The 26413-nt window shown below is 37.8% G+C and overlaps 1 protein-coding gene across 2 annotated transcripts in view; it reads right to left on the bottom strand.

Moving 5' to 3' along the window:
• Positions 1–7014: 7014 nt before the first annotated feature.
• The window catches only part of GPC6 (glypican 6), a 1241421-nt gene continuing 1222022 nt past the window's right edge, over positions 7015–26413 (bottom strand). For both annotated transcript variants that reach the window (XM_001366572.4, XM_056807658.1), the window contains exons 8-9: positions 16944–17119; positions 7015–11385 (exon numbers count right to left, since the gene is read on the bottom strand). In XM_001366572.4, coding sequence (XP_001366609.1) covers positions 11183–11385; positions 16944–17119 — 379 coding nt within the window. In that variant the 3' untranslated portion in view covers positions 7015–11182. The remainder of the gene's footprint in view (positions 11386–16943; positions 17120–26413) is intronic.

Here is a 26413-nt window from a genome sequence, read left to right as displayed (position 1 = left end):
TGAGCTAAACAAGTATGAAAAACAGAGCAGCGAAAGCAAGTCTTAGAGGAACAAATGGTATTTACATTAATGATTGTGGCTACTGGAACTGCCGTCTTCCATATCGGGTTAATAATGACTTGGAGATAAATAAAGAGGTGAATGGGCAGCAGGCCCACCTGAGAGCATTTAGGAAATGTCAAGCATCATCTTCCTATTGTTATTGGGAAATTAGGATGCTTCATCACCTCCCCCCCCCCCCACTTCTGTCCTGGTTCTCCACCTCCATCCAAACTTCCTGAAGCTGTGCTCCCTAAGAAAAGAATTGTGATGAAAAAACTCAGGAGATGGAGATGGATTTATGGCAGAGATGGAGACAATAGAGTTCGGGCTCTTCTATACTGGATAATAGATAAGGAGAGTATGATTATGAAGCAGTCAAGGGGTTGGATGATCTCATAAACAGTTAGAGCAAAGCTCCCGTGGCTTATGTTTGGATAGCATCAAGATTTCAAAATTGAACAAGAATTTTGGGAATCAATATTTTGCCCTGTTTGATTTTTCAGAGCATGTGGATTTGGGGAAAAAAAAATAGGACCTCATTTGATCAATTGTCCTGGCATGAACACAGAGACTCTACATAGATTTTGGAAACTTCATGAGCTGGTGCATTTTTTCCTCTGGATTCAGAACAGGCAATATCACTTTTTAGTCATGATGGTCATAACGTATATGAAAACAGATGGTCACTTGCTGTTTTTATGTACTTTGTTCACAGTATATTACACATTCTCATTATTTCCAAGGAAAAAAATGACCTCACTCTTCTCTTATTTCATGCTGAAGAGCATCTCTGAATATGTTGTCTAGTGTCTAACAGTGCTGGGCATATAGTAGATACCCGATAAATACTCATCAGATTAGATTGAATTGAATTACATTTTTGAGCATCCAGAATACTGAATTTTATTTTCTAACAATATGCTCTATTGACTCAGTCATTTGTAGACTAAAACAACCCCACCATTTTCCAGGATAAGACTGGCTCATTTTCGAACAGGCATTGGAGCAAATGAAGAGACCATTTGGTCTTCTGATGATCTGAAAATATTGACGTTGTGACCTCTCCATTGGCCTGATTATCAGCCTCCCATCCCACCCCTTTCTACCACCCTGGTTCTTTCACCTGCTCAGAAGTAAAAAGAACTACTTTTACCTCAAGCCTGGACATCTTCAGAGTAGGTGAGCCCAGCTGTGCTAGGAACATGTCCACAGGGCTTTATAAGACACTCAACACAGCATTAGGAAGTAAGGAAGATGGAGCTTTTGTAGGTTTGGCTTGGACCCATTGGCTCTAAAGCCAAAATGGAGGAGGTCACAATTATTAAAGGACACCACCATCAGCAGGGAAAGAAGATATTCAATGGACTCCAAAGCATATCAATTCAGTAACCACAGAAGAAATAGATTTGGCTTGGCATATGGTAGCTTCCATGTATGCCAGTCCATTGGGGAAGCCTAACAAATTACATAAAGAGGAGATTGGAATAAAAATGAATGGTTGGTACATCTGATGCCACAGAATACTGAAGGATAGAGCAGGAAATTTCTAGTTTAGGATTGTGTATTTGACGAGGTCAGAGTTGTCTCTCAAGTTTCTGATTCCATATGTTTCTCCAATACAATAGAGAGTTAAAATGGAAGGTCAATAAGAGAGAACATGGCACAAGGTGGATTATTTTACATAGTTGGGTACCTAGAATAATGAAAGTTGGGGTAGAAGTCTTCTACTCCCTTATATAAGAAGCAAATACATTTATTTGGGTATAAACTGTGGAAACAGCTGGAGTTTGCTCTTGGTGAATTGAGAGTTTGGCTAATCGTGGTCATTTTATTACCAATATCTCACATCTAGGGAAGGTTGGCAGAGCAATCACTCTGTGTGGGATGATGCTCCAAAAATTGTGTCATTTTAGACAAAGCTGGTAGTAATGCTTGGTGGAGTGTGTGGCTTCTGAAATTTCATTAATGTTTTATTGAACAATTTCTCAAGGGATCTCATGGTGTATGGGGATTTTTCAAAGCCTGGCTCTTTGTTTTAGAGGTCAGAGAGAAAGAAGGCTAGGAAATACATCTTTTGTGGCATTAGAGTGCTTATTTTTTAGAATTTAAAAATATTTTAAAAAATTTAATATTTTAGTTTTTATACCTTTATAATTTTTTAATAATTTAAGCCCTAGTGTTACAATCCAAGAATTTCAAAATTATGTTTATATGGTATAAAGTGAAATGCAAAACGTAGATCAAATGGCTTTGATTGGCAGAATTCTCCTATTGATTGACTTGTCCATTTAGCTCAAAACTTCTCAGTCTCAAAAATGGACTCTGTAGACACAGACCTGATGACTTGTTGCTCCAGTTACGAGACTCATAAAACTTTTTTCACAAACATTTGGGAACTCTTATCAAATTTAAATATAAATTAAAATGTGAGTGGTAAAGGATGGGGAGTCATGGGACCCACATTCTAGTGTCAGTTCTGCCATTAACTAGCTAGGTCATGTTGGGCAAGTCACTCAATTTCTTTGGGCCTTAGTTTCTTCATCTGTACAATAAACTGTTATCTCAAAGTTTCCTTCTCCCTCTAAAATTTTTGTGATTGCTCTGAAATAATTTTATTCTATTTCTCTCTAAATTTTCACTGATTGCCATTGTACTGTGTGCTAAATATAAAGAGACTTTTTTTTTTTGCCTATGAGTTTCAAGGATTTTCCCCCTTTAGAATCCAATGCAAAAAAACAAATATAAGTCTTATAATAATTTAACTTAACCTTATTCTCAGTGAAACTGCCATGAGATGAAAGAGTAAACTAGAAGAATGTGCCACAGAAAGGCTTGGAAAATCTAAGAGGGGCACATGTGTGTGCATGTGTGTATATGTGTCCATTTGGGGTGTGTGTGTGAAGGAGTCATCTCAATTCCTTTTAATGTGGATCTGCTATTGCTAAGCCCAAAGGGGACCTAAAGTTTCAAATGCTTTCTAATTAACATCAGCTCCTTATTATGAAGCTTCATTTTCTGCTTTGTCAAAGAAAACACATGCTTCTTAGAGATTAACGTGTCACCATCCAGAGATTTTGTCATACTATTTAGAGCAAATAAATTAAGTATTCATATGAGAATGATGGCTAGAAGTCAGTGGCTAGATTTTTTTGCATCAGCAAAAACAGCTTTAAGTTGCTTATATGAAATGGTGCATACGAATAAAGATACTAATCATTTCTGTGTCATTAAAACTTTTAACAACATTTTATATTTGACAAAAGATGTCATTTCTTTGGTGTAATATAATTTGGGCACTTCTAATTTTTCATAGCTCTGAAAATTTTTTGGCCCTCAGTGTGTATGGTTAAATCAAGAAGACCTGTGTTCAGGTTCAGCCTCTGAAACATATCGTCTGCGTGATCTTGGGCAAACCACTTTAATTAACTTAGTGCCCCAGGTGCCTCTGGGACTGTAAGCTGCTGAACTGTCAAATTATATTAGGAGAGGGAATTTCTTCATCTACATTGAAAAGGTACCCCAGTGAAATTACAGTCCAGACCAAAAAAGGAAAAACCAGACCAGAAGGTGAATCAGATGACTTTCAGGATATCAGTCTACCATTAGAGAACTGTGAATTCATTCCTATAAGGTTTCCTTACCTATAGCTCTTAGTGTGATGTTTTTATAATTCAAAATAGGATGCTGAGAGATTGGTTTATTACTAAGTCTCTGTGACTTTGGGGGCCCACTTTATTTATTTATTTAAAAAACTCTTATCTTCTGTTTTAGAATTGGTAGTATTGGTTCCAAGCAGAAGAAGGGCTAGGGTTCAGCAATTGGGGTTAAGTGATTTGCCCAAGGTCACACAGTTAAGATGTGTTTGAGGACAGATTTGAACTCAGGACCCCCCATTTCCATAACTGGCTTTCTATCCACAGAGCTACCTCAGTATCCCTTTGGGCTCACTTTAAAAGGACAAAAGGTTTAAAGGACACTTGCTTCCATAGCAAAGAGTAATGAACAGAAATTTTGCTTGCATCACTTTTTGCAAATTTGCTGAGGACAACCTTTTCAAGAAGGCTAAGCTCTTGCCTCCAATTATCTAGATTCCTTGCTTGCTTTGTCCAACTTGCATAAATGTCTGTGTATGGTGTAATTCATCAATTGAGGTGGAGCTTTAAATCAGTCAATCAACAAGCATTTATGAGTGCCTACAGTGTCCCAGTCACTGTTAAACACAATGAAGTTACAAAGATATCTTTCAAATAGGCAAACCCAGATAGAGACTAGAAGAAAAGTCCATGCCCTTGTGGGACCTCAGGAAAAATCAATTAGTTTCTCTGGGCCTTACTTTCCTCATCTGTAAAAATGAAGGAATTGAATGATATAGTCTCCAACTTCAAGTTGCCTTCCATCTATGAAGTAGGAACTAAGTCTCCTTGTCCTGATCTTCACTGTAACTTGGGAAAAATATCATTTGGACAGTGAGGGAGCAATTCGTAAAAGACCATTGAAGCTGCTTTTTTTTTTTTAAACCCTCACTTTCTGTCTTGGAATCAATACCATGTATTGGTTCCAAGGCAGAAGACTGGTCATTGCAGGAAGAAAAATGATAGCAAAACCACTTCTTTGACTGGACTAACTGGTTTCTGTCACTGAGAATTGAATGGGAAGGAAGAGATCTTTCCTGATTAAAAAAATTTTGTGTTCTCCATGTATTTAACTTGAAATTTGAAAACAACACACTCCATAAGATTTAAAAAACCTCAATAATTCTCATTTCCAATGAGAAGAAAAATCTATTTTGTCACAACTTGGCTTAGTGGAAAGAGCTTCAGAACACACTGGATCTGGAGTCAGAGAAGTTTAGTTCAAATCTCAGGTTCTTAGGCAAATAACTTCTTTCCTTTAGTCCTTGGATTCTTTATCTCTAAAATGGAAAGGAGGGAATTTGAAGTGGATGAGCTCTAAAGTCCTATCTACCTCCAGACTCTATGATCTGTGAATGCAATCAGAGATGGATTTTTCAGTAATCCCCTATGAATAGCCCATTAGTAATGTTCCATCTGTATCTATGATTCATGTCTCCAAATTCTTCTACATAAAGATTACATAAGACTGCCTGGTTCAGGTGACCTCACTTCCTGTTCTTGGATCCCAGCTGCAAAAAAATCAAAGCAGGGCACTCCACGGACTCCAAGGCTACTGAGATTCAGATGCTCATGGCAACCAGAACATAGCATCCAATTCTACAAGACTTTCATGCTCAAAGGCTTTACAAATTTTAGTCAATTAAATGGCATTTCAAGCTCTAGATGCAATTTTCCTGGGCATCCTTGTTATAAGCATAATATGAGCAAACGACTGGATTCTGTTCCCTCATTAATCACCAATTTCCTTAATAACTCAGATAATTTACCCAATATAATAACTCAGCCTAGTACCTGAGCGAGTGAGAGGAAATCAAAGATGTTCGGGGTCCTGGTAAGTTAAAGCAGCAAAGGGAGATAAGCAAAGTGCACATTTTTTGGCTAGGTCCTGGCTTGGCTCCTCTTACAAAAGGTGAAATGGGTGTTATAAAGGTATAGGGTAGCAGAGCCATGTAGGTGACTGAATATGTGTTTCTTTACTCCCTACCCTATGACTTTTATCTAGGGATGGTGGAACCCCTTAAAAGAGAGAGGGCTTAAGAAAAATATTCCCTTTATGATTTATAATTCAGTAGGATCTTCAATGACTAGTTGTAGTATTGAACCAGATTTCTAAGAAGTCACATTTTAATATCATTTTAGATTCACCTTAATCTGGGAGATTTATGGGCACTCTTTCTCTGCCTTGTGTTTCAAGGTGTGTGTGCCAAGGAAGGTAAGGAGAGCAATAACCTTTGAAGTGGAAAGGCAAAGTCTACCTAACTTTCTTTGGTATCCACCAATTGCCCATGTGATGAAAGTTCTGAAGCAGATGTTACTGAATGGAAACGTGTTCTTCCTTAGCAAACAGTTGCATTGGTGTTGGTCGTCCTATACTCTTGTTTTTATGCCTCTTTTCCTCTCTGCAATTTTGACACTCCCTGTCTGATCAGCATCATCTGGAAACAGTGTCAAAGCAGAGGACTTTCCATTGTATAGGTGCATGCGATATTGTGTTACCCCCTTTTTATCCCTCAGGATAATCAAAGTGCTTTTTTTAGCTTCATGGTTTTTAAAGTGGGAAATTACTGTAAATAACCACCACATGGATCCTTTTTCCTTCCTGTGCAATTAGCTTCCTTTCCCTGCAAGAAATTTGTATCCAGATTTCTCAGTTGGAGTTATTTTAAAGTTGCCTTAATTTGTTTTTCAATGATTATCTCTCTGGATAAACCAAAGAGATTAATGTCGCGAGTTTAAATTATAGTGTTGCTTACAGGTAAATGCTATACTTTAGGGGGCTTTTATAATTTTTCACTAAAACATTTTTGAAATGAGAGTATATTTTCAGTAAAGAAATCATTTTTAACAATGTTAAAGAATGAGTTATTTGAAATTGATTGCATGTGATCTGTTTAACAGGTCATTTAGACCTGCCTATGAGCCTGGTCATGTCATTTTAGAGACCTAAAAATCAATGCTATTTTCTTATTTGGGAAAAGTTTTGCCCTTTACTCCCCACTCCTCCCAGCTGCATATTATTTTGCCATTTCTGACCTCACTTAAATGATATTGACATTCTTTCTCAGGGCTCTACATTTTATCTGGAAGGAGAAAAGAATCCAGAAGTGAGAGGCAGAATTGTCCATTGTTTCATTGTTTAAACTGCACCTACATTTGGAGAGGATCACAGAGATGAGGACAAAAGCCAATGGTTTCCCATACTCAATGCATTCCAATTTTGTCCCAGTGACGGGCTAATCAATGATGCCATTTGCTCCTACTGTAGCTTCTAAAGGCTCTCAACCTTAGACCATGAAGGTAATTAAGGAAAATACATAAAGGGTACTGGAAACAACTATTCGATGAATTTTTGTCTTTTACTATTTTCATACAAGCTTAATGGCAACTTTCTATCCAAATTAGAAATGTAAAATCTGAACCCGCATAGTAATTGACAGCCACACAAAAAGCGAGGAGAGGACCCGTGTACATATACATACCACATGTAGTTTGTGTGTACACACACTGAAGCCTCGCTATAATTTCATTTGTGGGGACCATGCCATTAAGATGCACTGTTGCAAGTTCCTTTTAGTACTTCGAGTAAGAAACACCCCCTCTTCTTCCCACCTTGGATGAGGTCAAAGATGACACCGTTAGACTGAGTTTTGTGCTATAGCATGCCATGTTATAGCAAGGCTCCAGTGTACATACAGCTTTATATCACATATATATGTCTCAGTCTAAAGCTAAACACTGACTAATATCTATAACAGGGAAGAACAATTAGCAAATCAGTGGTAGTGTTAGTTATGCTTCTCTTGTATTTGTTTAAGCAAGAGGAAAATTTGTATGAACTGCTACTAATTTTCTCTTTTATAATAGGGAACCAAGCTAGGCAACTTCCTTAAAAAGAAAGCAATAAATGATCAACTTTGCCAAAATAAATGTAAATAGGTTCATGTTTCAAAAATTGGTTAATTGTTCTTCCACGTTATGGACCTTAGCTGATGTTTAGTCTGTAGCCCTGATATAGCTACTTGTAATGGTAAAGATCAAAAGTGGAGCTAATGTTGACAATTGGAAATATTAATTAGAAAATCATTAATTAGGGAAATCTTAACATTGACATCATTAAAACAAATCACATTTTTGTTCAGATGAAAGATTTTTTTTTCTTCATTACAATTGTTAGTTTGTCAGTGAATGATAGATAATGTGTTTGAATATCCACAAATACATTAGAATTTCACATCCCTTGTATTTCAAAGCAGGCTTTACTGATCCCTGTATTCAAAGTATAGAATATTAAGTAAAAGGACAAATCATTACCCTTCCAAACAGAATCATAAACAGAACTCTAATTTATGAATTTGCTAATTGTTCTTCTCTGCTAAAGACAAAACTCCATTTAGTCTTTAGCTATAACATATACATAGTATAATATATACCTATTATATATGTGTATTACTGTTAGAAAAATACATATTATAACTAAAGAACATGTAAAATAGAGGCACTTTAAATAATCTAAATGTTTGCATTTATGAGCACCACTCATTATTTCCTAGTTCCAGATTTCAATGAGCCCAGTGGAACTGATTCTTCCCTATTTAGAACAGAGGTTATAAAGTGAAGACAAATGGACGACATTTAGGGAACATCAAGTTGATAAATTATGGAAAATCAAGGAGTTTCTTCCTGTACTCCACACCATACTACTTTCAGAAACGAGAGAACTTAAGTTAGAGATAGACTTTCCAAAGATTTCCTGAAAAGGGGTAGCAATTTCGATTAAGCCAATGTCATGCCAGCAGTGGAATAGATGCTTCACTGCTCAAGTTAACTTGAAAAATCATATGACACGAGAAGAATGGAGGGGAGAAGTCAAGAAGTACAACTTGACGGATGATTGACCGTGTCTACCCAACGTGATCTGCGTTATGGTATGGTGACCTGATCGTTTCAACTCTTTTCACAGTTGATTTTCTGTAGGTAATCAACATCGATACCAGATGTAAATGGATCAGGTTTTAAAAAATATATATATATACACATAATTATGTATATATACACACATACATATAAATATATAACCTTTGTATTGGGAAAAAATGAGGAAAAAGGCATCTCCTTGATACACTTCATAGAAGGAAAAGGAGGAAATACTGTAAAAGAAAAGAATTTGAGTTCAGAGCTGCCTAAACCAGCTCTTGCTCAAATATTCTCAGAAATCAGGTTGGAGTCATTTTCTTTATACCTTCATTATTGGAGAAACAAAATACTGATTCTTAAACACAAAATGAAGTTGGTAATTTAAAGTATTGGTCACTGCAGAGAGCTCTCTGAATGCAGAATTGCCGATAAAAAGCCAGAGTTTGGCAGTGAAACTATACTTTTTTTTGCAAAAGTACGCAATAGGAAATTTGTGTTGGAGTTTTAGAAAAATTTAAATTAGGAGGGTGGTAGACAGTCTCTTAAAAATCTACATTTCCTATTTCATTAGGCATAATATAGCCATAGTAGCTTGTAAAGACCTTATTTATTTATTTTTTTGTAAAAGTGCTTAAGTGTACATAATACTATTGTGCTGTGGGTATCCTACTTAAATGCAGTGACTAAATCGATAACTAATTATAATTTTGATGAGAAAATGAGATTGAAAATACCATTTACATGTCATTATTGTAAATTTTAATGTGACTGAAATACTTTATAGTATCTGAAACTAACTTTACCAACTCCAGATTCATCATATAAACCAAGAAACACTTGGATAACCAATTGCTTTTATGGAACTCCTCCCCACCCCCAACTGCCACAGGGTGTTTTTGTTTGTTTGTTTGTTTTTCTTCTTGTTTTGTCAGATTTTCCTTTGAAGAATTGATTGCATCTGATTTTGGCCTTCACGATACAGGTGGTTGAACTCCCTTCTCCCACCCCCGGTTAAGGTAATGGGTCCAAACCACATCAGGAATCCTAGTTTTCCATCACTGACATTCTCTATGCACATATTTGCCAGTCCAATCCAGCAGCGCCCAGGGTCTCCCCAATATGCCCTGTCGGATCAGGAGCACCCCGAGCCAAATCACATTCATGCCAAAGAGGGTGTCCTCTGGTGAACTTTTAATAAAATGACAGTTAGATACATAAAAAGTTCTCTTTCTTGATTCTCAGTGCTCATAGGTCATTTAAAAAAAATCACTTCTCTGAGCAGCACAAGACAAGAAGAGCTGGTTGACAAAACATTTTTGTTACAAAGGGGTGTCAACCCTGAGCTTGTAGTTAAGAAGTTAAAATCTGTGATTTATATATATATAATATATATATATAAAAATAGATGATCATACTAAGACTAAAAAAGTGAAAGAAATCTCCATGTCAATACTCTTACTGTTCTCTTTTTAGCTTCTCTGGTGTATTTGCTTGGTAATCGAATGCCCTTGTGATACAGAAACCAACCGACACAAAGGAAGTCATTCTGTATGAAAACTTGCCTATGGATCCAATTTGGTGAGCAGTCCATGGAAAGGACTGTCACTTTGGGAGGGTAGTAAGCACAGGAGCAGAGAAACTGAATGAATGTCAGATCGGTGGCAAAAGCGAAGAAATTCTACTACTGGAGATTGTTTTTCAGCCCAAATCTTAGAGGGAAGATTTGTCAATGGTGGTAGAAAGAGAGAGAAATCCTGTGCCAAGTGTTTAACAAAGAGAAAGACTAAATAGCTTAGGAGAAATGGTGCCACTAATGTGTGCTGAAATGCGTCCTGGGCAGGTTGATGTGAATTCTAAATACTGAACTCTTTTGTGGTGTTGGTATCCTACTAAAGATTATTTTCTAATTTTCACTTTCAATGCCTTCCAACCAATTAGATAGTGTTGGCGGCCAAGAGGGCAAGCCATTCACCACGGAGACATACTGTATTTTCGTTATTTTTTTTTCTTAGAAAAAATCTCCAAACTTTCGTCCAATGACCATTTTATAGACCTGAATTGCCATAAAGAGGCCCATATTAGAGGGTTGGCTTTCAGGAAAGAAATGATTTAGTTTAGAGTCTTTTTCTTTTCTATCTTCTTTTGTCTTTTTTGTTGAAAATGCAGCAGTCTGGGGGTTTGGCCAGATTCTTAAGAAAAATTATTTTCTTTCTATCTTTTTCTCTCCTACCATTCCCTCCCCACCCTTTTTTTTTGAAAGGAAATGAAAAACCCCACAATGTGAGATCCCTTTACTTCTGCAGCATAGAAGCAAATGAAGGTAAGAAAGTCCCTTGGTAAGAAAGATTTGAGTAAGAATTCACTCGAGAATAGACATGGTCTCCACAGATAGCTGAAGGAAATAGGAAGCGGTTCAGTCTGGCACCCGGTACTCTTTGGAAAAACAAAAAGGGAAGCAGATTGCAGTAACTGCTCTCTTCTCATAGAAAACTGTAAGTATTTGTGTCATGGTCCATTGTCCAATAGTGTAAGAAAAAAGAAGTTGGCTGTTCGTATAGCTAAAACTCAGTTACTCTGACCAAAATCCAGGATTATCTCCACTGTCTCTGCAGTGAGAGGATGATGAAGAGGATGGACCACGTGAGCAGGGAATGGCTGGGCTTGGCAGCAGAGGAGTCCACTTCTCTCCTGTCAGAGTCGACAGGGGGTGCTTCGGTGGTGACGAAATCAAACTCCGTGGGGCAGATGTCATCCATACAGCCACTGCCACTTCCGGAGCCACTGGTTTCATCACCTAATACAGAGAGAAGGAGAACATGTCAGACAACAAAAACAGGGGATGGAAAAAACCAGAACACCAAAAAGAGCAAAACCAAAACAAAAGGAATTCCTAGAATCCCCCCCAGATTTTGTGCTAGTAACAGTTTAGCTTGCTTAACTACTTGCAAATTCTGAGTCACTTGAGGTAGAGAACTAACTTCTTATTGATTGATTTTATTTTTTTTTTAATTTTTAAAATTTCCAATTTTTTTCCCCAGGATGACATGATTCTTGTTGTCTTCCTCTATGTTTCTCTCCCCCCACCCAGAGTTGACAAGCCTTCCACTAGGCTATACATGTATTATTTAGAGTGTTAACTTCTGTTCCAGATTCTGTCCCATATGTGAAGGTCATAATACAATTGTTCATTATAATGACTTACTGTGTGTGTATGTGACTCTTCTACTCTCTGTAACCACACAAATGAAACTCTATTTGACAAATATTTATTAAATGTTGACCATGAGACTGAGAGGTGGGCATGAGCTCTGGGTCTGGCCTGGAGTCAGGAAGACCTAACTTCAAATTTGGTCTTGGGCATTTCCTAAATGTGTGACTCTGGGCAAGTCATGTACTTTCTACATCTGTAAAATGGGGATAATAATAGCATCTATTTTGCAAGGTATTACAAAGATCAAATGATGTAACAATTGCAAAAAAACTTAGTACAGTGCCCAGAACATAGTAGTGTTATATGTGTTGTTATTATTTATATATGTTATTATTATTATTATTATTAGTAGTAGTAGTAAGACACTATGTGCCCAGTGATAGGAATTAAAAAAAAATGAAACAATACCTTTCTTTCTCTTTTTTTTTCCTATTTTCTCCCTGTCCTCTTCTCACACTATTTTTTGCTTTCCCCTTTCTCCTCTTCCTTGGAATATATTTACTTTTTGGCACAATGTTCTTGGTACTGAAAATGTTGCTGATCTCTGTTCAAATTTCTATTCCTGAATCATAGATTCTGAGTAACCAACCAAGTTGGCATAAACCTTTTTTCCCCCTAAAGCTGCCTAATGATGATTGGCTAGTAAGTGACTAGTGCTGTCCAGAAGTCTGAGTAAGAAAGCCCCGTTTTGCCCTTTCTCTAGAAAACAGTTTTCAGAAACCTTTGGAGAAAAGAGTAAGTTCATTGGATCCTAAATGTGATTCCCAAGAGAGTCATGCATGATATATATATATTCAGATGATTATAGGTGGAGAGTTTTGAAGGACAAAGACAGACCTAGACATGAATGGTGGCAATGGGGAGCATCTCTTCCCCTGTTTTTAGACTTAAGTTGAAGAGTATTTTGTGGTTCCCTAGCCTGTAGTAGTATGCAGAAATGGGTCTTCCTTCCTTCCTTCCTTCCTTCCTCCCTTCCTTCCTTCCTTCCTTCCTTCCTTCCTTCCTTCCTTCCTTCCTTCCTTCCTTCCTCCCTTCCTTCCTTCCTTCCTTCCTTCCTTCCTTCCTTCCTTCCTTCCTTCCTTCCTTCCTTCCTTCCTTCCCTCTTTCCCTCCTTCCTTCCATTTACCTCTCGTAATTCAGAAGACTAAAGAGAACTTTTTAAAAAGGCTTATAAACAGAATTGGATGTTTGCTTTGGGAGCTGAAGCTCAGAAATGTCTGGAATGTATTTTTTTTTTCCATTTTATGATACAGTCAGTTTCTTGATTTTATCGTGCTTTTACTAATTTAATTCAACTTTTTTTAAAGCTATGACTTTTAGTTTTGAGTGCTGGAAAGAATAGGCAGGATTTTGAAAGCACAAGAGTAGTCAGTGGGTAGGAGGCTGAGCCAATAAGTGACAAGTTATTACTGGCAGTTTCAATGAGATAAAGGGCCAGAGATGTATCTGTTAGTGACAAAGTGCTGGTAAGTGACAGTCATCTGATGTGCAAGTCCTCTTTAAAGGCAGGGGCAAAGCATGTCCCTGTAGAGTGACTGTAAAGCATACCCATTACATTAACACCCCCCCCCCCCAGACACCCACACTTACACACAGACACAGACATGCCTCTTTTACTTTAGAAAAGGTCATTACCAGCATTTTAAAGAGACACCATCTTTTCTTAAAGGAATGGCATGAGAAAATATTTAAGTGAAATATGCAAAGGGAAAGCATACATTATATAAATCCATCTCATGTCTGGTTCAAAAGAAATAATTAGGTCAAGAAACAAATAGTTCCTGGACTGGGGGGACAACTCTTCTTTTAATGAATAAGTCTTTTTTTTTTTTTTTTTGTAAAAACCCTTACCTTCCGTCTTAGAGTCAATACTGTGTATTGGCTCCAAGGCAGAAGAGTGGTAAGGGCTAGGCAATGGGGGTCAAGTGACTTGCCCAGGGTCACACAGCTGGGAAGTGGCTGAAGCCAGATTTGAACCTAGGACCTCCTGTCTCTAGGACTGGTTCTCAATCCACTGTGCTACCCAGCTGCCCCCTAATGAATAAGTCTTACCTATTTCTACGTTTGGAGCACTAGCCTCATTCTTCCTCTTAGACAACCTCTTTACCAGCTCCTTGTCCATTTCCTTGTCTACCATATGCACCCCTTTGAATTCCAAAGCCCCAATGAGCAGCAACTTCACTCCACATCCCCCCCTGAACAAATGCTGCATTAACCTTTTCATGGATCATCCAGTTCCTTGTTATCCACTTACCTGCCTCTGATTCTATGCCCAGTGCCCAATATGGATAAAACGAACCGCTTCTTTTCTCTGCCTAATGCCTGACGATGTTAACTGTCTGAGCGATTTCTGAGATAATGTAATCCTTTCCATACTTGGTGGTTGCTAAGAGCTGTACTCCAGTGTGGAATATTGGCTAGGATCACAGGGTCATCATTTTGGGCTTCCCCTTCACTTTGCAGATTAGGAAACTGAACTTTCCTTTCATGCCCCTAATATGTTTCAAATGGTCAATTGGGAGAGAATCACATTTCTTTGAAATGGAACATTTAAATATCAGATCATGTCATTTGGAAATGCTGTCCTATATCCTTAACATTTACTCTGGTTTATCAGTACTGATCCATGCCAGGGTTAAAAGAGCACATTAATTAAATTTAGAGATACTAAATTGATAGGGGAATTGTTTTGAAGACTAGTAGAGGCAAGAAGTATTATAACCTTTACATAGCTATTATTAAAAGAGATTTAGAATATTAAAAAAAAATGTTAGTGGCAAATAATGAAAGGAAATTCCAGTCGGAAAAAAATGAAAGCCACATCTCTTTGAGAAAACTAATCATGGCTACAGGTATTCAAGAGGGCAAGAATAAGTGATAAAGCAGAAATGTCAAAAGCAACAAGGGTTATGATAGCTATAAAATGCGATAATGGTTTTGAGCTCGAGATAGAAGCCAAAACAGGCAATGCTATTTAGAGCTGTGCATCTAAGTGCATCAGGTCATATCCTTTTTGCAAACAGGCCTCGAGAGATAAAACCAAGAACATGGCAATCTTGTCTCAGCTCGTAAATACCAGAAAGAGGTAGCGAGCACACTTGCAACGCGTTAAGATAAAAGTCATATAAATGCAACAGTCCTTAAGTGACTGATCTTCAGTGAAAGCGGTTATCTAGAACTTTGTCTGATGGCAGGAGGAAAGCTCAATATCTAGAAATCAGAATTTCTGACACGTGGCTTGAGAAATCTCCAAACTAGCACCTGGCACGATGGAGAAGCTAAACCAGAAGAGACTGACTAATGGAGGGCAGAATTTGTTGGAGACTTGCTATTTACTATTTCAGCGTGGAGTGGTCAGGGTTAGAGCTCTGCCTTTTACCATTTTACCCAAAGTGGCAATTTATAGGCATAACTTGCAACCCTTGGTTTTGTGGGAGAATAAGGGAAAGATGAGAGAGGTACAGCCCCTAACAGGAATGAAAGCTTAGCTAACTGGCATTTTTATCTGATGCTCCCTAGTTATGCCAGACAATGGAACACTCTTGATTCTGTTAATGACTATATTTCTACCTCATTAATTCACACAGGCGAGTTTGGAGTTTTGTTCTGCTGTCCAAATTACAGAGTCACTATTAACAAGAGTACATCTAGAGTTCAAGAGATAGTTTACACACTTATTTGCTCTTTTTTCTGTGGTTCAAATGCTTTCAAAAGATATTTTCTTCATCCTTTCGATAACATGTTGATACTACCTTCATCACTCGTGGTGCTACATTTAGGAAGTCATCTGGCCTCTCTATGACTCAGTTTCTTTGTTGTTGTTTAACTCAGCTATTTAATGAATCAAAACTTCATTGTTGGGGTGCAGAGACAGAAAGTATTTGTGATCCGTTCATTTTACTTACAATATCTTAAATTAGTCAATGAATGCTAGAGCTTTCACTGGGAAATTAACTCCAGTTTATTATGTGTCTTTCTTCAACATATGTTGTTGTTTACAGGTTCTTTTTCCCACTAAGAGATGCGTTTCTTGAGGGTAGTGTCTGTTTTTTCCTTTCTTTGGATCACTGGCACTGAGTACAGTGCCTGGAACATGGTGAGACCTTTGAGGACAGATTTTCTTTTTTTTAAGAAGTAGTTGGATGATCTTGAGAAGACAAACATCAGGCTTATTATAGCAGAGAAAACCCACCATGGTTACAGATTCTGTCAGATGGCAGAATATCCTGCCTATAGAAATGTAATTGTTGGAGTTATTTAAAATTATACTGAATAAAGCACTAAAAATGTACTGCAAGGGACAACTCTGTAGGATGATAGCTAAGAGGGAAATGACTTAATATCCTCCATCTGTAACTTGTTTCTTTCTATCTCATTAATTCACACATGCAAGTATTATCTTTTGCTTCAGTGACCAAATTACAGTCACTGCTAACAAGAGAACATCTAATGTTCAAGAGTTTGTTGCATGATTATTTGCTCTTTTTTTTTTTGGTCAAATGTTTTCAAAAGATATTTTCTCCATGCTTTTGATAACATCTCGACACGACCTTGTTTCAAGGAGTTAGTTTCTAGCAAGTGAATGTCCAAAACCTTTTTTTTAAAACCCTCACCTTCTGTCTTAGAAACAATACTGTGTGTTGGTTCCAAGACAGAAGAATGATAATGGCCAGACAATGGGGGTTAGGTGACTTGCTCAGGGTCACAAAGCTAAGATGTCCAAAACATTTGAACATTTCTGATGCAAAACTTTCAACTCTATTAAAATCCTTATATGTAAATATTGCACCAATGAAGAACCATTTCAATCATAGTGGATATTTGGTGGGAAAATAAGTGAAGTCACTTGGTTAGTGGTCAGATATGGTGTCAAATTTTAGTTCTCTCTTTTTTTTAGGTATTTGTGACTTGCTTCAGTAATGGTATGCTGAATGTAAGTTAATAATATTCTAAACTGAATGCACTATTTTGTCAATTGTCTAAATGACAAAGTTGATATGTGGCTCTTTCTAAATCTCTAAGGCTGAGAGAGGTGAAATATGTGGACAATGGCATATATTTCTGCCGAAAATATGATCCCATTAAAATCAGAAGGTTTTTAAGAGGACCCAAAATTTGATTTTTAAAAGCTGACTGCTTACTTGTGTCTTGGAAATTCACATCATTTCCATTGTAGGCATTTTTTAACTTGTTGGTCATCACTCGCAGGGCCATGATCTGTTGTCTTATGAAGGTGTCTGGTCTAGTGATGTCTACATCTACTTCCGGATTATTGATCTGGTTGGTCAGCCCATCATTCATGATCTCAGGCAAATATCTGCAAGGTTGAAAGGAGATAAAAAATGATGAAAAAGATTCACGTCAAAACAGGACTCTATTTTGCTGTTTTCTTTAATGATAACTAAGATAAATCAAATAAGTTCATTAGTTCTGTTTGTGGGAAAATCATCAAGCAACAAACATGTTCATTATATTAAGTGGATAAAACTTTCAAAGAAACTATGGCTAAAATAGTGACTCCAGCAAGCAAATACTTACACTTCATTACTGTGCTATTAACATCTATGAATGAAGGATGATATGGAGACTTGTGGAATTTAAATAGCCCTCAAACAGTTGACTCATTGATTAGATAGTTACTGAGAATGGATCTTAGTTGCCTGGATGATTTGGGTTACTCTTTGATTTTTCATCTTAATTTTGAATGTGTAGATTGGGTCTCCAAAATAGTAATGGTGTAACCTTGAGGACCTTCTGGAATTAGTACAAACTTCAGGGGAGAGAGACCGCCTTTGAAAGTCCTAGAATGGGGGTCTTAATCTTTTTTGTGTCATGAATATTTTTGACAGCCTGTTGAAACCCATGTAATCCCTTTTCAGGATAATGTTCTTAAATGTATGAAAGATAAGAATAAGACACAAAGGAAATGAATGATATTGAAGCACTTATAGTTATTAAAAAAACACAGATCACAGATTAAGAATGACTGACCTATAAGGAGTTTTAGTCATTAAAAGATTGAAGTTGATATTGCTTAGGGCATCTACAAAACCTCATGAAAAAAAATGAACACAAAGGAGATAAGTGGGACAAAGTCCTATTCTTTCAATTCAACAAAATTAAAAAAAAAAACATCTGTTGAGAAACTACTCAAGACACTCAAGATACAAAGACAATGAAAAATGGTGCCTCTCTTTTTTTTCTTTCCTTAAAAAACAATCCTTGCCACAAGAGCCAGCTCTTGGGAGGGTAAGGGGAGCTCTACAGGGGGAAATCCAGGTCAGATAAACATATGTGGATATCGTAATTTTTTAATTTGATCATAATTACTGTATAAAACATTATATATAATTATATGATAACATGCAATGTAATATAATCATATTAATCTATTATCGGACTATTGGATACTTTTGATTAATTAATTAAAAAACCTCTGCCTCCTGTCTTAGCATCAATTATAAAGCAGAAGAGTGGTAAGAGCTAGGTGATCAGAGTTAAGTGATTTGCCCAGGATCACACAGCTAGGAAGTATCTGAATTGGAATTTGAACTCAATTTCTCCTGACTCCAGGCCTGAAACTCTATTCTTTGTACTCCCTAGCTGCCCAAGGACTAATACTTTTTATCAGTATATAACTGGTATAAAACATACATATATGGTATTTTTGAATTTTTGAATTTTCTCCATGGTTACATGATTCTTGTTGTCGCCCTCCCCCATCCCGGAGTTGACAAGCAATTTCACTGGGTTCTACATATAGTATCACTCAAAATCTATTTCTAACATATGTGGTATTTTTAAAAAGTTTTTTAATGGAATGTTTAGCTAGTCAGTTTTACAAATCCATTTTTAGGGTCTAGTCTAATCTCTCTACAAACTCTTTAATATGCCATAAATAGATGAAATTTAGTCATTTACCTCTTCAGTTTTTCTTCTAGGTTATCTGTATATACTTTTGTGATCAAAGCCAATAACTACTCTATTAAAAGACAACTGATTTATGAAGTTTTTGTTTCTTTTTTCCTCTAACCTCTACTTTCCCTAAAGCAAACTTTAAAATTTATCCTTCAACATATTTTGAAGAAAAAGATTTAATAATACTAATGAGCACTTAGACTACTTTAAGGCTTACAAAGTGATTCACATATTAGCTCATTTGATCCTTTAAACAATTCTGGGAGGAAGGGTGCTATTATTTCCCCCATTTTGGAAATAGATGAGGAACCTAAGGCTAAGGAAGGTTAAGTGACTTGCATAGGGATCCAGAGGTAAGTAAGTAACCGAGGCAGGATCTGAACTAAGATCTTCCTGACTCTGAGTCTAGCAACATAGAAGTTACCTAAATAATTTTTAATTCCCTTTAAGCTAATGACTTGTATTATCCCAGGTCTTCTCATTTTAAGCCCCTTCCAACCTTACTGGTCTTTTCGTTTCTTGTATCTTTGTATTCCAGTGTATTCCGCTTGTGGCGATTCTTGCCACTGGACTACCATGTTCTCTGATAATGACGCTCATTCTCTCCTCTTCAAATCTCATCTTTAGGTCTCCAATCTTACCTATATTTCTGGAGTTATTTTACTGCAATTTTTCATGCCTTTTCCCTCTTATTTCCCGCTCTTATCCATAAGATTTTATCTACAGTGTACTTATGTTAGCAATTATTCTGCTTAGTAAAGGCTACCCATTGTCATCTTTCTGATTCCTCCAGGAAACCATCTCTTTTCTGAAACGTTTCAGTGATGCTAATAGATCCTATCCATCAACTTTCAAACTGGGAAATGGAAAAACACACAAAGGATCTTGCAGTTTATTTTTAAGTCCCTTCTCAGGGTGTTGGATTATCTGAATGAAATGCTTGTGTCTGAATTGTTTCATCTGACTTAAATCAAAGGGCTTCTGAGCAGGTCCCATGTATCCATTTATATCCTGAGCAATCCCAACCACAATCAGCATTCACCAAAAAATAAATCAAGAAACACACGGGGCACAATGTAAATTTTTTCCCCCAAGAACTTTGCTGATATTTATTGCTTTAAAAAATGTCCCCATAAAAAAGTCACAGAAGCATATCTCTCTAACTTCTGTCCTATGCTTCACCTCCCTTGCTATGTAAACCTGGTTTGTAATCCAATTTGCAGACCACATCCCATAGGGGCCTCAAAGAGCTGATCTGAAGGCAAAATCTCGTTCCGATGCAACCGTGGTCCAGATGTCTGGAAGAAAAGATGGAAATTGTGCTCACGAGATCCCCAGTTCTAGGACTTAAGGATCTGTACCCCTTTGTGTCCAGGGATAACAGCTCTGAAGGAATCAATGAACACTGCAGAAATATGCTTTTGTTTGAATCTGAACTCGTTTTATGTAGCATAAAGAAGACGGCATCTGATTATCTGTTGGTTGAAGTAATATAATGTGTCGGGCTTCCCGCAATCTGCCTTCACATAATAGCGACTATCAGAACCCAGTAGAACAAAGGCAAGGATTGCAAAAGGAACAAAAGCCAGCCAAGGACATGAAGCTTCACCCTCTGCTGAAACAACAGCTTCTCAAAGGACGAAAGGTGACAGTCAGTTTGGGTGTTGCTCCTTGATGTTTCAGCAAAGGATTACTGCGGATGTACCTGTGTTGAGTCAGAGGACTTTGGGTTTTGTTTTCTTTTTGTACAATGCTCCCAGTGCCCTGCCAGCTAAGACTCATTTATCAGAAGCCGGCTGCAATAGCTTACATGGGAATTCTTCCCCTGGGAGCCAGAACATCCAGGAACAATAAGAGACTGCCAAGAATGCCTGGCCTCTAGCTGGGCCTACTGATGCTTCCCTAGTTACAATGAAAACAAGAACAATGCACCGATGTCCTCAAAAACCTCTTCTCCTCCCTGTGTATTCAGAGGATAACTTTGGAGACAAGAGAGGACTTTAAATCTGAAAAAGAAGGGAAATGACCACTTTTTCGGTTACCAGAGCTAGAGACAGAAAATAAAATGCATGGAGATGTCTAAGAGTGGGAGGTAGAGCCTGTGGGGGTCTGTGAAAGGCCTCCACAGAACTAGGATCCCATCTACCAATTTGGTTTTTGATCTGCAAGGCTCAGGGGGCCCCTTACATCTCTTCTGCTAACCCACAAAGAGAAAGCCCCTTTTGAACTGGCAACTTTGATCCCTTTAGTTGGCTTCACACAAATCAACAGCTGGGACTGACTGTCCTCTCCGGGCATCATCACTGGATTTGTGGGGGAGGTGGCAAGTGAGAAAGGATTGCCTTGGTTTTCATATTTAGAGGGTCACTTTTGAAGGCATGTCTGCCTAGAGCAGGGAGACTCTTCAAAGAGATGACAAACTGGAATGCTAAAACTGAGCTAAGCCACTGCCTCCCCTTCCTCTTGGCATCCCTGCTTCTTCCTGAGCTTCCATTCTATGTGATTTGTGAAGGGGAAGCACCAAAGGACTTGGAAGCATGGCTGGCATTTCTGGTAAAGGGCTTTCCACTTTGGAAAGAGCATATTGGAGTGGGGTGGGGAGATCTCTTGGTCCGTGCCTTGGATATCTTTTGCTTTTGCTCATCTAGGTGTAATTATAGTTTTTCCCTCTTCCTTGATCATGTAGAAACATTGCTGTTGAAGACTAAGGTGGTAGCAGGGCAGGAACACTTAATATCAGGATCTTTTATGGGATAATGCTGGTTGTGGTCAGCCCAGCAGATGGTGTGATCTCCCAGGGCATAAACCAGCCTGCCTGGGCTCCAGTGATGTACTCTATTGGCATCTCCCTAACTAGACATTTTTTTATCTAGTGCATACTGGTCCTGGGGCAAGTAACACCTAGAAAGCATTCAGCTGAGGCAGGCAGGACACTGCACAGAGAGGGAATGACAAAGAATGGCCCAAAACTGATGGAGGTTATGGAAACGGGAGGGAGGGAGAGGAGGCTCACCATCAGGTAATTCCCCATATTAATCATTTATGCTAACCAGCTTCTAGCTTTGACTTTTTTTTGAGCTGTGGAAAGACTCTAACTGTTGTAGCCACCTGTAAATTGAGGATCTGGAGACACGATCACTCTTTATCTTTCCTAGTTAAAGCTTCCCCCACTAATTGAATATTGTTGTTCCACCATTTTCAATCATGTTTGACTCTTCAAGGCTCCACTTGAGGTTTTCTTGGCAAAGATTATGGAGTGGCTTTTTATTCCTTTTTCCAGTTCATTTTACAGATGAGTAAACTGAGGCAAACTGGGGTAAGCATCTTGCCCAAGGTCATACAGGAGGATGGGTCTTGCTGACTCTAGACCTGCTACTCTATCCTCTCTGCCACTAAACTAACCTAATGCAATACCTAAAATTCCTACCATCAGAATTCATTCTTTCATTTAAGGTACTGTTTCCAGAAAGCTCCTAATGAAATGCAACTATGTTACCTGGCAGTGCTCTCAAGCTAAGTGAGCACTGATCTCTTTGGGTGTATTAGTACCAATTAATCATTAAGACTTAAAGGGTCAGCTCTTAAGGGAATAAGATGCAAGACATACATTTTAATGGTCATCAATAGTTGGTCAAGGCCAGGTCAAGCTTGCTATTGTGTCATATGAGAACATTAAAGGAGCTAAAGATGATTAGTTTGGAGAAGTGCTGAAGGGTGAGGAGTGGAGGGACTTGAGAGTCATCTCCTAGTACCAAAAAAGCTCATGTGGAAGGATTACAGTTGTTTTGTTTGGCCTGAGAGGTCAGAAATTGGAGGAACAGGTGGAAATTCCAGAGAAGCAAATTGATGCTTAATATCAGGAAAATGATCCTGATGATTAGTTTTGCCAAAGGAGAATGGGCTTGTCCTGAGGAGGAAAAGGGTTCTCACCAAGAAAGGGTGCTTAAGCAAAGACTGGTATTTTTTTAATTTGAAAGATATTTGATTTTACCAATTACATGTAATAACAATTTTCCACATAAATTTTCTTAAGTGATATGATCCAAATTCTGTCTGTCTGTCTGTCTGTCTCTCCCTTTCCAGAGCTGGTGCGCAATTCCATTTAGGTTAGACATGCATTATCACACACAAATATTTCCATATTGTTTATTCTTATATGAGAATACTCATCTAAAACCAAAACCCCCAAATAAAAACTCAGCTAAACTAAAATGAACAATTGTATGTTTTTCTCTGCATTCTGACTCCAATAGTTCTTCCTTTGGTGGTGAATAGCATTTTTTTTTTTGTCCGAAGTCCCTCAGAACTGTTCTAGATCATTGTATTGTGAAGAGGAGCAAAATCCATCACAGCTGATCATCCCACAATATTGCTGTTACTCTCTGGGTTCTGCTTATTTCACTCTGCATCAGTTCATGTCGGTCTTTCCAAAGGCTAGTGTACTTTAGTTAGGATTTTTTTCCAGGTTGAAGGTTGATTACATGATGAGGTATCATTTAATTTTTAGATTCTGTGATTCTTCCTGTCTACTGCCTCCTTTCCTACAGCCTACAGAGATGTCTGTGTCTCCTGTTTGTCCTCAAAAAATGTTCCACTACTGGAATATCTCTTCTGCCCTTTGTAGCTAAACTCTACCTTCCCTCCTCTCACCCACTTCTTCTCCCCTTACAATAAGGCTTCTGAACTCATCATTCCACTGAAATGGTTTTCTCCAAGGTTATCAGTGCTCTCTTAACTGTCAAATTTAATGGCCTTTTTCAAACGTCTTTTTTTAAATCTCTCTCTAACCTTTGACTACATTGATGACCCTCTTCTCCTTGATAATCTCTTCTCTATATGTTTTCAGGACACCACTTCCTCCTGGTTCTCCTATCAAAGTGCTTCTTCAGTCTCCTTTGTTAAGCCTTATCCATGATACAATATTTAAGTACTCACGTCCTGTAGGGCTCTATCCTGAGAAGAAAACTTCTCCCTCTATACTTGTTCACCTGGAAGCTTCATTAGCTCCCCTGTATTAATTGATCATGCCTATGCTAATTCTCAAATCTACTTATCCTGCCTGCTATAATCTCTCTTCTGACCTCCAGTTGTATGTCTCCAGTTGTATTTTAGATATCTTGAATTGGATGACTAGGAGATACTGTAAACTCAACATGATCAAAATTGAACGCATAATCTTTCTTTTTAAATTTAAACCCTTGCCTTCTTAGTAACAACTCTAAAACAGAAAGGGAAAGGGCTAAGCAAATGGGGTTAAGTGACTTGCCCAGGGTCACACAGTTAGGAAATGTCTGAGGGCACATTTGAACCCAGCTCTTTCCAACTCCAGGTCTGGTACTCTATCCTCTGAGTCAACCTTAAATTCTCCCAATATTTAAACTTTCCCATTAGTGACGAGGGCACCACTATCCTCCAAGCACCCTAGGTTCATAATCTAGGTGTCACCCTCAACTCTTCACTATTTCTTACCCTCATATCCAATCTGTTATCAATATCTGTCAATTCACCTTTGTAACAACTCTCAAATATTTTCCCTTCTCTCCCTGACACTGTAACCACTTTGGTACAGGTTCTCATCACTTCATACCAGAACTATTTCAATAGCTTACTGCTGAGTCTACTTTCATTCTACTCCAAACTGTTCTCCATTCAGCCACTGAAGTGATTTTCCTAAAGAGCAGGTCCTTCATTCAAACTCTAATGGCTCTCGATTGCCTCCAGGATCAATGACAAAATCCTCCTCTTGGCTTTTAAAAGCCAAGTTCAAAACCTTCAAAACCAAGTTCCCTCTTACGTTTCCAGTCTTCTTACCTTACTCCCCATCATGTAATCTTTAATCCAGGGTCACCTGCCTCCTTGCTACTCCTGACCTCCAGCTCTTGGCATCAGGCATTTTGTCTGGCTCTCCTCAGTGCCTGGAATGTTCTCCCTCCATATCACTCCTTCAGAACTTCCCTAGCTTCCTTTAAGTCCCAACTAAAATTCCAACTTCTCCAGGAAGCTGTTCACTACCCCCCTTTAATTCTAGTGCTTTTCCTCTATTATTTCCTAATTATCTTTTGTATAACTTGTTTATATGTATTTGTTTACTTGTTGTCTCCCCCCATTAGATTGTGAACTCCTTTAAGGCAGGATTGTCTTTTGCCTTTTTGTATCCCCCAGCACTTAGCACAGTGCCTGGCACATAGTGGATGCTTAATAAATACTTATTGACTGACTGACTAGATAATAAGACAAGCATGAGTGCAAAGTGGATGACAGTTTGCATGGAGTAGTGAAAACTGAATTAATCTGGCTCTAAACTAACTGTTTCACAAATACTAAATGTTTTCTCATTCTCCTTGGATTATGTCCATCCTATTTGTTCTATAGCTTCATTTAACTGTATCCGTGAGGAAAATTAATATTGAATATTATTTAATAGCAATATTTCTATATGAAAACTTTTTTATTTGGAAAATTTTATTTAATTAATTAATTTAGAATATTTTTATGTGGTTACAAGATTTATGTTCCTTCCATCTCCTTTCCCCAACCCCTTACCATAGCTGACGCGTAATTCCACTGGGTTTTACATGTGTCATTGATCAGAACCTATTTCTATATTATTGATATTTGCACTAGAGTGATCATTTAGAGTCTACATCTCCAATCATATCCCCATCAACCCATGTGGTCAAGCAATTGTTTTTCTTCTATATGAAAAACTTTTTTAAGCTCCTGAGTTTTAAAGATTTGGCTGAAACAGTTCACTTTTTAAAGCTAAAGTAATTTACTCAGGAGCAGCTGGGTGGCTCAGTGGATTGAGAGCCACGACCAGAGAATGGAGGTCCTGGGTTCAAATATGACCTCAGATACTTCCTAGCAGCATGACCCTGGGCAAGTCACTTAACGCCTATTGCCTAGCCCTTATTGTTCTTCTTCTGCCTTGGAACTAATACACAGTATTGATTCTAAGATGGAAGGTGAGGGTTTAAAAAAAGCTCACTCTTCTAAGGCATTTGAAAGGAGGGCTGGTTGGCAATGGTGAACTATTACCCACTTGCCCTTTCTCTTATGATGAAGTAATAGAGGGGAAGCTGAGATCTCACAGTTCATCTCCTCTTTCAAAATATCCATCAATTGTGACTGCTAGGAGAGGTCCAAAGAATGAACTATCAGGTCAGTCAGAAAGAGGAACAAATCCCTATAAAAGAGAGTCAAGGCTTATGGAATATCTTTTCCTTATAAGAGGCAGATGAGATGTGAAGAGACCCGGTCTTTGTTAACAGATCACATGCTCCTATTAAATGATGTGATTCTTGGGGAACTATTATTTATTAGTTAATTTTTAATTTTTTAGTTTTATTTTAGTTTTTAGTTTTATTTATTAGTTAAAATTCTAGGTACTACAGCAATCTGTTGCAATTGATATGACTTGTCTAAATTGCAAGTTGTATTACCTTCACAGTCCTTGGTTAGACAAGCAGAAATAATATTAACTCAAATTGTGACTTTTTTCAGAAATTCTCTAATACTAGAAATGGGCTTAAAATTGTCTAAATCTTTCTTCATATTTTATGTGTTGGAATAGACATTGTTTTCTTTTATTCTCAGATAACTAAAATTGTGTTTCCATAGCTTTTCTCTCTATAATATAAAATACTACCTAAAACAAAATTGGGTCCATCTTCAATTGAGTTTCCATCACCTT

The sequence above is a fragment of the Monodelphis domestica genome, chromosome 8 (genome assembly GCF_027887165.1).
Source record: "Monodelphis domestica isolate mMonDom1 chromosome 8, mMonDom1.pri, whole genome shotgun sequence".
Taxonomy (NCBI): domain Eukaryota; kingdom Metazoa; phylum Chordata; class Mammalia; order Didelphimorphia; family Didelphidae; genus Monodelphis; species Monodelphis domestica.
This window is presented reverse-complemented; position numbering and strand designations above follow the sequence as displayed.